We start from the raw sequence: 13,861 nt of genomic DNA on the forward strand, positions 1-13,861 counted from the left end.
CTCTGGATAATGGGCCAACATTTCTTAACAAAAACTCCATTGAAACCATCAGGCCCAGGGGCCCTGTCCGAAGGCATTTCCTTCAGTACCTTATCAATTTCAGCTTGTGAAAAAGGCCTCGACAGATCATGCAGGCCATCAATGGGCTGGATGAGATCAGCCAAGCAAAAGCCCATTCGAATCCCCCTGGACTGGCCCATCCTTGATTTGAAAGAATGCCAAAGAACTCCAGCCATTTGATCTTGATCATGAACAGTAATGCCATCATCAGACACCAGACTAGCAATGCTGTCTTTCCTCAGCCTCTCAGACGCCATTGCATGGAAAAACTTAGAGTTTTCTTCACCAACTTTGATGTAACGAATAGTGCAGTGCTTCTTCCAATAAATATACTGCAACCGAAGCAAATCCTCGTGGTGGAGCTTAACTATCTTTCTGAAATTGAACTCTGGGATTGTGAGAGTCCTGCATTCCTCCAAAGTATCCAAACAAAGAATCACTTTAGAGCAATTAAGAATAACTTTCTTGATGGAGGCAAGATTAATATGCCATCGCTTAAGATCACTCCTAAGTCGCTTGAACTTCTTAGAAATAACAGCAGCTGCCGAACCCGAGCAAGCTAAAGGAGCATTCCATGAAGCCATGACACAGTCCATAAATACAGGTAAGTCCACCCAGTAATTTTCAAACCGGAAAAATTTAGCTCTAGGGATGGTGGTGTCAATCGATACCAAACACGGGATATGATCAGAACCCGTGCGAGCAAGGGGGTGCACAACTGTGTTAGGGTACAAAGAGATCCAAGAACTAGTTGTAAAAAACCAGTCCAACTGCTCAAGGAGAGGTTGTTGCTGCATATTAGACCAGGTATAGGCCCTTCCCTTCAACGGCAACTCTAATAAACCGAGATGCCCAATAATCTCATTGAACAGAAAGATATCATTGACGTTACCACCAGGTAGATTCTTGTTGTCCAAAGATCTGATGAAATTGAAATCACCCAGTAACAACCAGTTAGCATCAACTGGTATTTGAAGATGATATAACCAATGAACAAAATCATCACGCAAAGGGCCATCACAAGGGCCATACACCGAAACCAGATTCCAATCTTCAGAATTATGGACTGAAGTAAAGGACACCACGACAACAAAACGCTGGATTTCAATGAGACAACCAGTGAAAAAAGCTGAATTCCAAACAACTAGAATGCCTCCAGAAGCCCCATGCAAGGGAGCAAATGCAAAATTATCAAATCTTCGCGGGCAAAATTGTCGGATGGACTTGAGATCAAAAGATTCACATTTCGTTTCTGGTAAACAAACTATTGAACAGTTACTTTCCTCAATCTTAGCACGAACGTCTCGCTGACGTTTCTCGGAGTTCAAACCACGCACATTCCAGCATAGAACTTTCCAATTACGGAAACGTGGATTATCCATAAAGAAACTCAAGAAGGTAACCAAACATCTCCACTTCATAACAGAGAAGATAATTGCCAATAGGTTCATACAAGCATATATGTAATAGGAGTTTAGTCTTCAACCCAGTGATGGCAACGCAAAGAATATAAACATCCCACAGCTTAAGGCCACAATTAATAGAGGAAAGTTCAGACTGCAGACACAAAATAACAAGCTGATAGACACAAAAAATCTAAACAAAAAAGGAATGACAGCGCATTCCCGCCCAACTGACATCTTGATGCTTCACTTATCATCACGATCTTTGTGCTGGTCCTTCTTCTCAGGACTTGCCATAAGCTTGTCCTCGGTGAGCTTCTTTGGTGAGATCCCGGGAGATTCTCCAATACGCTGCATGAGACCGATTGGGGTTGGTGGTGGAACTACCGTGCTGTGCTCCTCCGCAGCAGACGCGCTCTCCTCCTGAGAGATAGAACCATACCTAGGCTTCTTAGCTCGAGGACGCCGAAGAGGAGAGGGCTTGTTGGGAATTGCAGAAATACATTTGAAGCCCGATTTCTTGGCGCAACTGCGGGTTATTCTCCTGGTGGAAAAATCCTCTGGAGAACGAACAAGCTTGGTGCCCTGAGGACGACCACATTTGTACTTGCCTAACATGGATGGAGTCTTGGAAGTAAACTCAAAATCCTCATGTTGTATTGGCTCTGCAGAAAAAACCTCAGGTAAATCCCTCTGTGTTGCAGCTCTTTCAAAATCATCCTGCTCAACTAGCTCCGCAGGAAAACCCTCAGGTAAATCCGTCTGTGATGCAGCTTCCCCAACCATTGCAGTAGAAACCTGGCCAATCAAAGACTGAAAGGAGTGCTCCAGCTCCTGGGGCCACATCCTCATGGGCAAAACCGCTGGTGGAAGTACAGAGAGACAAACAGGCCTGTGTATATTCTGAACTTCAAATTCCGGCAGAAGGTTCTTAAAAGAACGCTCCCACACCATGGCAGGTGGAAGAACGGGACCAAACACCACCCTGACAATACCCAGATGGATTGGATCAAGATTAACCACAGATGGATGAACAGTTGGAGGAATGTAGGGGACAATTGCACGCTCCAAATTTTCCTGGACCACAACCTGCTGGACAACTTCAACGTCTGCTGACTGATCGTCAGAAGAACTGTTGGACCCCAAGGAGGGATTCAACACCATGGAGTTCTGATCTTGGGCTCCGTGAACTTCAGGCTCATGCAGCTGAGCGTTCTGAGCAGCAACAACCTCATCCCAAGGGCCCCATCCATCAGCATTCTGTGCGGGCTCTTGCTGCTGATCTGGTTGATCAACACCCTAGCCATGAGGTTGCTCCGGTTGATGTTGGCCATTTGCAGGATTGGCATCCCAGCCCAAAGCAGGAAACAATGGCATTCCACAGAAAGGTTGTGGAGGAACATGCCCTGGCATAGGATGAGGGTTTCCATCTAGGGGCATCGGGTCTTCATCAGCACCCAACATGTCTTCCGCAAAATTATCAGTGAGAATATAGACCGCACCAGTCTAGGAAACAATAGTACCTCCCCAATTAGCATACTCACGAAAAACCACAGAACGAGGCACCATAATGTTATCTAGGAAATAAGCATAGACTAAAGATCGCACTAGACGCCGATCCAGCTCATCCCAGTAATGAAACTGACCAAAAGTACTGACGACATCAGACAGGTATTGGGTATTCCTGTAATCCAACGGTACACCAATGAACATTAACCAACCTGTTCTGTGTCCATGAATAGCCCTAAAACCCTCTCCCTGATTGTGTGGTATGGAACACACAAAGAACTCATGCCCATCTTCATATAAACCCATGGGGAAAGGAGTATGTCGAGTAAACCAAGATCGCATCACCGGACTAGCCACTTCAAATAAACCAACACCCTGGAACCAGGTCTGAGCAGAGCGAATAATCACCTGAAGATCCTCTTGCAAGAAGTTGAGCACTTGCTCCCGTCTGATGTCCACAAGATGTGCCGGCGGCAGCGGCTCGACGATGGCCACCATGAACTGCTCATGGGCTCTTGGAGGGGCCTGCATCGGGGTGTAGTAGGTTCTTGGCAATCGCTCTGCCCCTCCATCGATGATGTCGTGGCCAACAGGAAGAAATCACCGGGGGTCAAGCTCATAGACCGCCATTGATGGAGTATCAGTTGTAGCAGGCGATGGTGGAGGCGATTGTGGTTTTTCGGCAGATTGGTTCTGTGGGGAAGGGGTGGAGGTGGGCGGTGAAGGCAGCAAGCCCCAAGCGCCGGGGAGGGGTTCTGTCAAGGCGCAAGGCTCGAAACCTAGCGACGGGACTTTGGGTACCCAAATAGTTGAACCAGCATTAATACCTGGGCAGTCTTTCTTAACGTGACCGGACCGAAAACATAATCTGCAACGTACACGATTCGTGCACGTATCGGACAAGTGACCCATACCCAAACAGTTCTGACAATCCCAATATTTAGCTGCCATATCCTCAATCATCTCATTGAAACTCTGTAAATCATCCACAATTTCCTTAGGTGACGGAACACAAACCGGAGACATGGTGCCAGGCGAATCATCATCAGATAGCAAAATTGGGCTGTCCAAAGAGGATCCATGGGCCAAATCCAATCCCAGTGCTGGAGTGCGAGGGCTACCTAGGGATGGTCCATGGGCCTGGTCCAAAACACACGATGGAGTGCTAGGGCGATCCGAAAGGATAGAAATCATTGGAATGGGCCCAGAAGATTTTGAAATCCCAGAAAATCTAGGATTGCCGCTAGGCGGACCAACCGATTTCAGGGATGGAGGAAAAGATCCAAACTGGATTGTCACCGGCGGCGATGATGGGCTCGCCGACAGCGATGATGGGTTCACCGGAGGTGATGGTGAGAGGGGAGGATAATCCGTCGGTGTGGAGATCGGGTTGTCAGGAGAAACAACATCATAACTAGCCTCCCGGATAGTCAAAACTTCAACAGCCTTTGGATGATATTTATAACCCATACAAACATCATAATTCATGAAAGTAGCAAATCTTAAGCTCTTGGCAGGTCCCGACCTAGGATTAGTGCGTAAGGAGGACTTGACAGGTGGATTTCTCATGGCTAATAAACCTAGATTGGCACGACATTTAGATGGACTAACCACCGTCCACTCCTCATTGCATTCAATCTGCCAAAGACGAAATTCCTTCGTCCAATCCGAACCACCATGACCCCAGAGATGGGAAAAACACTTAAACTGAGGCCAAACGAAGCTACGTTGACGTAGGACAAAAAACCCAACTTCTTTGCCGGAGACATGAAAAGAGAAAACCTGATCACGTAGGTAGGAAACCTTGAGCTGAGAACAATATCCAATAATTGCCGATTCCAAGGCCAAAGCAACATTCTCCAAAGCTAATCTGAAAGAATGCCTGGCAAATGAGAGAACCATGATGAAGTGGCCCGAATCTTCTGAAGGATGAACAGAGCGGCGAAAAGAGCGCCAGATCTCCTAAGCCAAGCCCATCCCTGGGTTAAAATCAAACCCTAGAGAGATGGATGCGTGAACAGCCATTGAAATGACCACCAGGGGCTGCGGGAGAGGACGCCGGAGATGATGAGCGGATCAGAAGGCAAAAAACCACGGCTAGACGTGGAGATCGCTGGTGGGGTGGCGGCGGCTAAGGGTTACGGTGGGTGGGAGGTGGGTTTCCACATTGGCGAGTTGTACACGTGCGAAGAAGCGAACCGCGTGATCGAGGGAAATGAGCCGCAACACAATTCAAAATGAACTTCTTTGGTAAACAATTTTCAAAGAGTCCATATAAATTTTATACATAAAATTATCAAACACGGAAAACACCATTTTTCCCTGCATGTCCACATGGTTGAAACTGCATGTTCTTGCCTGAACATCACCATGTTTCGCTGCAATCAAATGGGTCCCTATAATCTTTATACAAAAAATCCACACCACACTGCAAGCATCGGAGTAAGTGGTGAGGATGAAGGGGGAGGACGAGTATAATTTCACCACACTATACTGCAAGCAAAAAATCAGTGGACCACGCCGGAACCTCATCTGCGTTGGAACTGCACGGAAGATGCTCATCCAAAATTTGCAACAAAAAAGAACCTCTCTCAAACATGATGCTGGCGTTGTGGACTGCTTTTGTGAGCTGTCAAACTGCATCAGCAGCACCACACTAATCGCCCAGGAGCACAATACACTTTTTTGTTTCTCTTTCTTGATGTTTTTCCTCTCCTGCAAAAAGTTGGCAAACTGAAACGAAGAACATGAATAGTAAATTGCTGTGGGTTTGATTTTCCCTATCAAAAATAAAAAAGGTGAACTATAGCAACAACAAAATGAAGTGAGGTTTGGGCCTTTTCTGAGATAACATACTGCACTGCAGGCATCCCATGCTGGACGATGAAGAATTTTTTGCTGGTCGGAGTCTTTTGCTGGTGAAGAGCAGCTCGTGGTGGTCGAACCAGGCAAACCACACTGCAGATGGGTAAACGAACTACATGCCCGCTCCCTCCAAGCTGCAAGCCGCACACACCACACCACACCACCAATCAAACTGCATCGGGAGCCTCGACCGCGTTCAGGGCAGCTCACATGAGGGGAGGGGATGCAGGAGAGCTCGTCGGAGGGGAGGGGAGGGGAGGCAGGGGAACTTGTCGGAAGGGATCCAGTAGAGGAAGACCATCGGCGACCCGAGCTCCCTGCATCATGTGATGGCGAGGCCATCTAGCAGTGATCAGGCTGGAGCAGATCTCAGCGGCGACGGCGCGCGGGAAGGCGGCGGCGCGAGGGTAGGAGGCAGGGCGGCGTGAGGGTAAGAGGCGGCAGCGCTAGGGAGTGGCCGGTGCGGCGGCAGGGGTGGCCGGAAGGAGAAGGTGGAAGCAGCAGAAGGGGAGTCGCGGCGGGGATCTGGGGGTGGCTGTGGTTTTCTTTGGAAGGGGAGGATTTGGAGGGGATCCGACCATGGTGGAGAGTGGGAGGGACGCGGCGGCGCGGTTGGTAGTTGGACGGGGTGGCGCAGCGGCCATGGATCTAGGACGGGAGGTGGTTGTGCGGTGGGGAAGGAGGTGGGGCAGCAAGGAGCCGGGGTGGCGTAGCGGCCGGGGAAGGTGGGGAAGGTGGAGCGGCGGATCGGGTGGGTGCACTACGCATGAGAAGGTGGGAAGGGTGGGGCGGCAGCTCGGGTGGGGCGCCACGCCGGAGAATGTGGGTGGGTGGGGCGGGGTCTCGGGTGTGTTGGGGGCTCGCCGGAAGAAGGTGGGGAGGGTGGGGCGGCTCATGGGCAGAGGGTGAGGAGGTTGGGCACGAGTGTGGGGGAGGAAGTGGGGTGGTGGGGGTGGTGTTAGCAGAATAAGAGATTTTATTAGCAGAATAAGGTCTTAAGGGTGTTATTAGAATAGACCCAAATTTATAGCAGGAGATGATTGCAAAACAAAAAATTATAGAGGTAACAGGACATGATCCCCTCCAAATTTCCTTTAGAAATCATTCTACATTTGTCATTGTAATTATGGGTAAAAGTAACAAAAAATTGAGCTCCGTTGTGGTTAAAGAAGAATCACCTCAATGTATAGCTTCTCCATGCAAGGAGAACATCTAAGGAATCTAACAACTTCATCTAGATCGGGGCCGACAGATTGTAGTGCCAAGATCTTCACTTTGCGCAGAGGCCGGGTCAAGCTTGTGGGAATCATTTTCTGGATGACAGCTGAACATATAGATCAGCAACAACTAGATAAAATGCGATGTCCGATAATATATAAGAAGGAGAAGAAGAAGACTGTTGTACCTGAACGCATAATGATCTAGTAACAAGTTCGTTGAATTCAGCACACGAATAGCCCAACACTATCAATTTCGGTGCGGGAATGATCCTGATTCTTGCTGGACCTAATTTATCATGTACATACAATCTTTCTAGGAAAGGCGCATTCTCAATGAGAATATCGTGAAACACCTCAACTGACAGCCTTGGGCGGCGCCAACAATGCACACAAAGCGCACGGACATTCGTCCAGGTGATGTGGAGGCTACTGAACCCATCCATCACATGAAGACGAAGGTACTCGAGAGCTGTACAACTAACGATCAGGCGCTCCAAATCCTCCTTCAAGATGCGGACGACAATGAGCTTGAGGTGCTTAATTTTAGGGAGGTGAAGAGCGCGCGTAGCATCGATCCGGGGGAAATGCGCCGCCTGAATGTAGTGCGGCGTAGCATGGGCGCGAGGCGGAATACGGACGGCAACAGCGAGGAAGGATGTCTAGGATGAAGGTTGAGCTCCTCGAGCCAATCCAGGGTTGGGGATAGGAACCAGTAGTGCAACCTAGGTTTGGTCTTGTTGTGGGGATTGAGCCTGCCAACAGCAAGGCATCTGACCGGCCTAGGGACGTGGGACAATGCATCCAGGCGTTGCCGCTCTCCGCTGCAGAACTCGTGGTTGACGATGAGGTCAAGGGGGGTGCAGCGCCAGAGAGGGTGCTACCACCGCGAGAGGACAATGGTACGCATGACATATTTGACGGGGAGGTGGGATATGATGGTTACCAACATCTCGTCGGGGAGGCTGCTGATGAAGTCCATGTTCGCCAGAGGCTCTTGCGGTTCTGGCTCGACCCGCCCCCGCTTGTTGGCCGGCTCGTCCTCCATCTCGCAGCACGCGGCGATCCTCGGCGGCGGTGCTTGTAGATGAGAACGGAGGACTATTCTATGTACCTTCCCGAGGCGGCCGAAACAAAAGTCCAAAACCAGCAATAAATTGCAGCAGTGGCGGCGTGCACGGCGGACTGCTCACAGTCGTCCCGTCTAATCAAACAACTGCACGCGGTAGTAAATGGTTAGTTGAATGCCCATGGTTTTACTAATACGACTGTTTGCGATAATAACGTGTGGCTATTTGTTATAAATGACTAGGAAAATCAATGTATAAAAAGGCAAAATGAACCCTGAATAATTTCATATGTTTAGCACAGTTGCATGTTGCCTCCGTAAAATATATCAAGGAGGGAAGATATAGCGTATGTCGTTTCGCGACCAGATCATGTGACCAAGTTTGCTCTCGGAACCATGAGGCTTCTTGATAGAAGATCTGGTTTGTATGAAAGAAAATATGGGTCAAAGCCGAGTTGAAAAGGGCAGCAATATCTAACCCCAGCTTACAGAAGGTACAAAAGCACGATGATTAATTGTTCATCAGGTTTATAAAAAATCTAGATTGAACAAGACAATAACAACTAACTCAACCAAAGTTTTGAGCAGTCACAGTGAAATGGATTGGTCTGATCCATAAAATCAAGATCCTAGACCAGAAAATCTACTGGTACATGGTAACAAGTTGTTGTAAATAGAAGACGAGCACGTTCAGAAGCCCATTTGTCAACCTGAAACTTCTTTTTATGCTGTTCAACATTGTCCATCCGTGAGAAAGTGTCTGTCAGAAAGCTTAATCCTCATGGACAATAGTACTCTCGCATTCAACAGGAAGAATGTGACAAAGCTAGTGTTTACATGGTTGGATGCATATCCTTGCAGCGTTATTGTCCTCAAACGAATGTCATGAGAGCTGAGAAAATCCCGTTGCTTCTTATGCCACCGATTGGTTATACCTTTTTGTCCATGTCCTTTAGCCTAAATAGACATGAAGATTGAAAACGGATAATGTCTAAAAAAATAGTACAACTGAACGGTTAGTTCTAGTAAAGTATATCAATGTGCTTGATATCATCACCTGTATAAACAAATTCTACAGACATGGAAAGCATCGCAACAAGTCGATAACCATGTTCAGATCAAAACACCACGTACTGATATGTAAGGTCTTGATAGAATCCATCACCATTGATACGATACCCATGGACAAACTCTTCATTGAGCATAGAACATAATATTAGTACCAAAAGCGTACTCCAAGATTATATAAAGATTATGCATGAAAAATGCATCTTATGATTACAAAGTGTTGATGATATAAAACTTACACACACAAATGAAAATGCAGCTTATGATTACAGAAGTGTTGATGATAATATACAGTACCTGAATAAGTGTGGAGCCAACCACCATCTTGTAACCTTCAAATGGACCAGGAATTACACCCAAGGTCTCTAGTTTAGGCATAGAGACCAAAGTTATTTGCGAAGGTGCACAACGATAATCAACGAGTAGCCTTTGGAGTGAAGGGGCGTCTTTGATGATGAGCTCCTCTCCTTTAAAACAAATTCCAATGCTTACAAGGTGAGGCGACTTTTTTTGGAGATAACGGATATGGACTTATTTTCCAAAAACAAGAAGGAAGCGCTCCAGGGCAGGGCATCATGAGTGGATGATGTTGTGCAGTGAGGCCTTCAATAGATCGACCACCACAAGCGCGAGTTTTTTTAGCAGTGGGAGTCGAAGCATTTGTACTATATTATCTGGTAGATGACACCGGGCCTGGGTGGTGGTGTGGACAGAGGAGGAAAACCATGAGATGGACACTGGTGGTGAGGGCACAACTACAACGCTTGGTGGACAACTATTTGCATAGTAATGGTAGAACTCAAGATGTTGGAGTTTCTTGAATTGTGTCAGCCAGGCGTCACCATGAAGGGTATGTGCAGCAGGTAGCATGCCGGGATGCATAGGCGTTGAACGGAGCCCTGGTGGGAGCAGATGATGGCTCCATGGAGTTCAAAATCATGAACGATAGATAGCCAGTGATAGTCGAGATTAAGAGGTGTGGCACGCCACCGAGATGCGAGGACCTATGTGCGGCAGCCATCCTTGGTGGGGAGAAGGAAGATGATCTCCCCAAGGACGGTGTTCGGGAGATCACTGATGCGGTCTGCCCGAAATTCTACGGGTTCCTCAGATCCAGGGGGCGACGCCGCTTCTTCCTGCGCTGCCGGGTGCAGGATCAACAGCCGGCGCGCAGCTAGCTGGAGCCTCATCTGTGCACATAGCAATCTGGAAGGAAAAAAGGAAGAAACATACATGCAAGTCATTCAAAATCAATTCTCAAGATCTAGAAGAAAAAAAGGAACAAACATATATGTAGGACATTCAAAATTAATTCTCAAGATCTGGCTACAAATTATTAGCACGCACGCTAACCTTAGTCGTTACTAGCAAAAAAATCGTTTGTATAGTACAAATAATTAATCACTAACCATAGATACCACTCAAACAATCAATACACTACACGGATCTAACGAATCTTACTCTGATTTCATGGACTGGGTGAACATAACCAAGGGTTTCTGTTCCCAACAAGGGGGGGGGGGCTATCCAGTTTTTCGTCGGAGTCGGAGTCATTGCTAGAGTAGCTGTGGACCTCTGGCTCCGGCTGGGGAGGCACGACAACGATGAAGTCTAGGTCACGATGCTGCCCACGCGAGACCTCATCAGCGGCGACAGCAACCTCTGCGCCCAGGTTCATGTGTTGCGCGGGTGCTTCACCAGCCCCGGCGTCGCCACTCCCATCGATAGTGTGCTTCGGCAAAATCCTAATACACTCCATGCGGCCGTGACAACTGTGGACGGGGTGTGCGGCCGCGGATCGGGCACACCATTAATATGGAGCCGTGGGAGCATGGTGGGAGGTGGTCAAAGGGCTGGCTCGCCTCCCGGTGAGCCTGCGTAGCGGACTACTAGCATGCCTACCATCATTTCACACAGCTAGTAGAACGCCCCACAGTGAGTGTAGCAAACACGCGCATGCCTTGGCCTCCCATTCTGCTTGCTAGCATGCTCTCGTCAACTCATGCATGCTCGTACGGCACACGGGACGCGTGTGCGGCACGTATTATATCGATTTTTCCTTTTTGATGATTAATTCTGTCGCTGTATTGCTTAATCGAAGCACTGCACTTACATTTTGTTGGTCTAAAGCACATGGTTCGAATAAAGAGTTTGTTTGTGATATTGGTTGATAATAATTTATAATTTCCTATATGTAAGAAGATTATATCAGAACTTATCTCATATTTGAAAAAAATATCACAGTCTATTGGTGTCCATATGACACCACGATAATTTCATGAATTTCAACTTAGTTTTGGATTTATTGGATTTTAAAATCAAGATTCTAGATGTTAGAAAATTTCTTGCAAGGGGACTAAACATGCACCCAGGGACATGTACACATATGATTATGCAATCCATTTTCGTGCACTATCACAGCTCTCATGTAGATCAAATTTGATTTTTGCACAATTAAATCCCTGGGAAATCAATCAATGTATAAAACACGAAAAGATGTTATCTATTTTTTTCATTTTTCAACACTAAACTCCTTTGGTCTCATGTTCGCTGCAGAAAAAGTTTGACATGCATCTTTGGGCCACATGCACGCGGTGGTCCTTGGACACTCACTCGTGTGGGCCCGCGAGGTTACCGTCCAGCACTATGACATGTGACGAGAGAGGTTAATTTGACCAACAAGGATGGTCATTTTTTGGTTTTTCTTATATGTACGGTAGGAGAATATATATATTATGCATTGAAGAGGGTGGCTGGGGGCAATACTACACGTCATATAGGACACTCACTCACGTGCGATGCTTCCATCCATGGGCCCACGAAGTTGTCCTCCATCACTTTGACCCAGCAAGGAGGTTTGTTTTTGGGTTATGTTGAGGTAGGAGTATATAGTACACGTCTAAGAGGGGAGGAGGGAGCCGGGGCAGCACATATATACTACACACACGTCAAGAATCGATATCGCTCCGTGTGGGGACTTTTTGGTTTCTAAGGCAGGTGCTGCAAAAAGTTGTGCATATTGGGTATTAAAAACAACATCAACACATTGGGCCACGTGCAAACGATGGTTGACACTCATCCACCTGCGACTCTTCCCTCCATGGGCTCGCGAGGTCGTCGTCCATCTAATATATGACACAACGAGAAAGGTAATTTGATGAACAAGGAGGATTATTTTCGCGTTGTGTTACAGTATGTAGGAGTATATATTACACGTCGAAGAGGGGAGGGGGGCAACATATATATACTTCGCGCGCATGTGTATGCATGAATCCCTCCCACCGGGTCGAAGTGGGGGGGGGGAGAGCACGCGACACATCACGAACCAGATCTGTGTGGGGACTGTGCGTTTTTCAACGCACGCATGCGCCACATCAAAATGTTCTGCCTTTGGTATTCAAACATATATGCATGCATCAGCATGTCCATACATATGTTTGGGGCACATATATACATGCATAGGTTGTCTTTGGACACTCTACCTCGCTTGGTTATCATCGACGACCTATATATTCGTGGGCCCGCATGGACGTCCATCACTTCGACCTACAACGTGAGAGAGGTTACCAGGGTGGATTCTTCTTCTCTTGGTTCACGTTACCATATAGTCGTATGTCGATCATGGTGAGATTCAAGACCTAAGTTCGAGGGCTCGCATACACACACACACACACACACACACACACACACACACACATATATATATATATATATATATGGTCTATTATGATAACACCCTTAAGACCTTATTCTACACCCCAAAACCTTATTCTTCTAACACCGGACCAGACGCCCAACCCCGAAGAAATAACCCAACCCCACCTTATCCATTCCTAAAACCAGCCCACTCTTCTCTCTCCCCGTGCTCCCCACCTCCCGCCCCGCCTCCTGTCCCGCGCCGCCGCCCTGCCTCCCACCCATGCCTTCGCGCCGCCGCCCCACCTCCCACCCCGCACCGCCGCCCGGCCTCCCGACGCATGCCGGCACCTCGCCTCCCGCTGCGCACCACCGCCTCGCCTCCCGCCGCGCGCTTCCTCCCTTCCTCGCCACCGAACTGCCTCCCCGCATCGGCTACCTTCCCCGCCGCCCCACCACATCCCACCAATAACCTAGAATCGCCACGCTGCCAGCCGCCCCGCGCCATTGCGTATCCAGCAGCACCGGATCCGGCCGACGCGCCACCTAGCCGGTCCGTGCTGCCGCAGATTCGGCCGATCGCCCCTCTTCCTCCTCCTGTGGCGCCGACGATGCGACCCCAGGCTCGTCCAGCCACTAGGCCCTCCACCACCGGATCCGCATCCTCCATCGCCGGTGGGTGCACCGAGCTCTCCCCTTCACTCCTTGTTGTTTGCCGAGGGCGGGGGGACAGAGTGGACTGCACCCGATCCATATCGCACGAGTGATTCAAGCATCCCTCTGGCGACTACACTGCATCACCCGGATGACTGCACCGCATGAGGATCATTGGTGAACTGCTATCGTGGGTGTCCTCTGAAAGTAGCTGATACTCGATTCAACATGAGTGTTGCTCCTCCGCCTGCTTGACGAACCCCTCCTTGCATGGTAGCCCATGCTCGCCATTGACGGTATTTCCAGGGAGCTCCTCCTCGACTCTGGGGAGAGGTCACCATCTCGTACCTCCCCCATAGCCGGCTTCTCCATCGGCCCTT

General features: G+C 48.5%; 1 protein-coding gene across 2 annotated transcripts; it reads right to left on the reverse strand.

The window, feature by feature from the left end:
• Positions 1–5,203: 5,203 nt before the first annotated feature.
• On the reverse strand, positions 5,204–6,705 carry LOC123045182 (uncharacterized). Of its 2 annotated transcripts, none has more exons than XM_044468133.1 (2): positions 5,829–6,705; positions 5,204–5,705 (listed from the first exon to the last, which is right to left on the reverse strand). In XM_044468133.1, the coding sequence occupies exons 1-2, from the start codon at positions 6,177–6,179 to the stop codon at positions 5,205–5,207; spliced, it is 852 nt and encodes a 283-aa protein (XP_044324068.1). In that variant the 5' UTR covers positions 6,180–6,705; the 3' UTR covers position 5,204. The 2 variants fall into 2 exon arrangements, with proteins under 2 accessions (XP_044324068.1, XP_044324069.1); XM_044468134.1 differs by having other exon boundaries at positions 5,204–5,687; positions 5,829–6,696.
• Positions 6,706–13,861: the final 7,156 nt, after the last annotated feature.

Source organism: Triticum aestivum, chromosome 2B (genome assembly GCF_018294505.1).
Source record: "Triticum aestivum cultivar Chinese Spring chromosome 2B, IWGSC CS RefSeq v2.1, whole genome shotgun sequence".
Lineage (NCBI taxonomy): Eukaryota > Viridiplantae > Streptophyta > Magnoliopsida > Poales > Poaceae > Triticum > Triticum aestivum.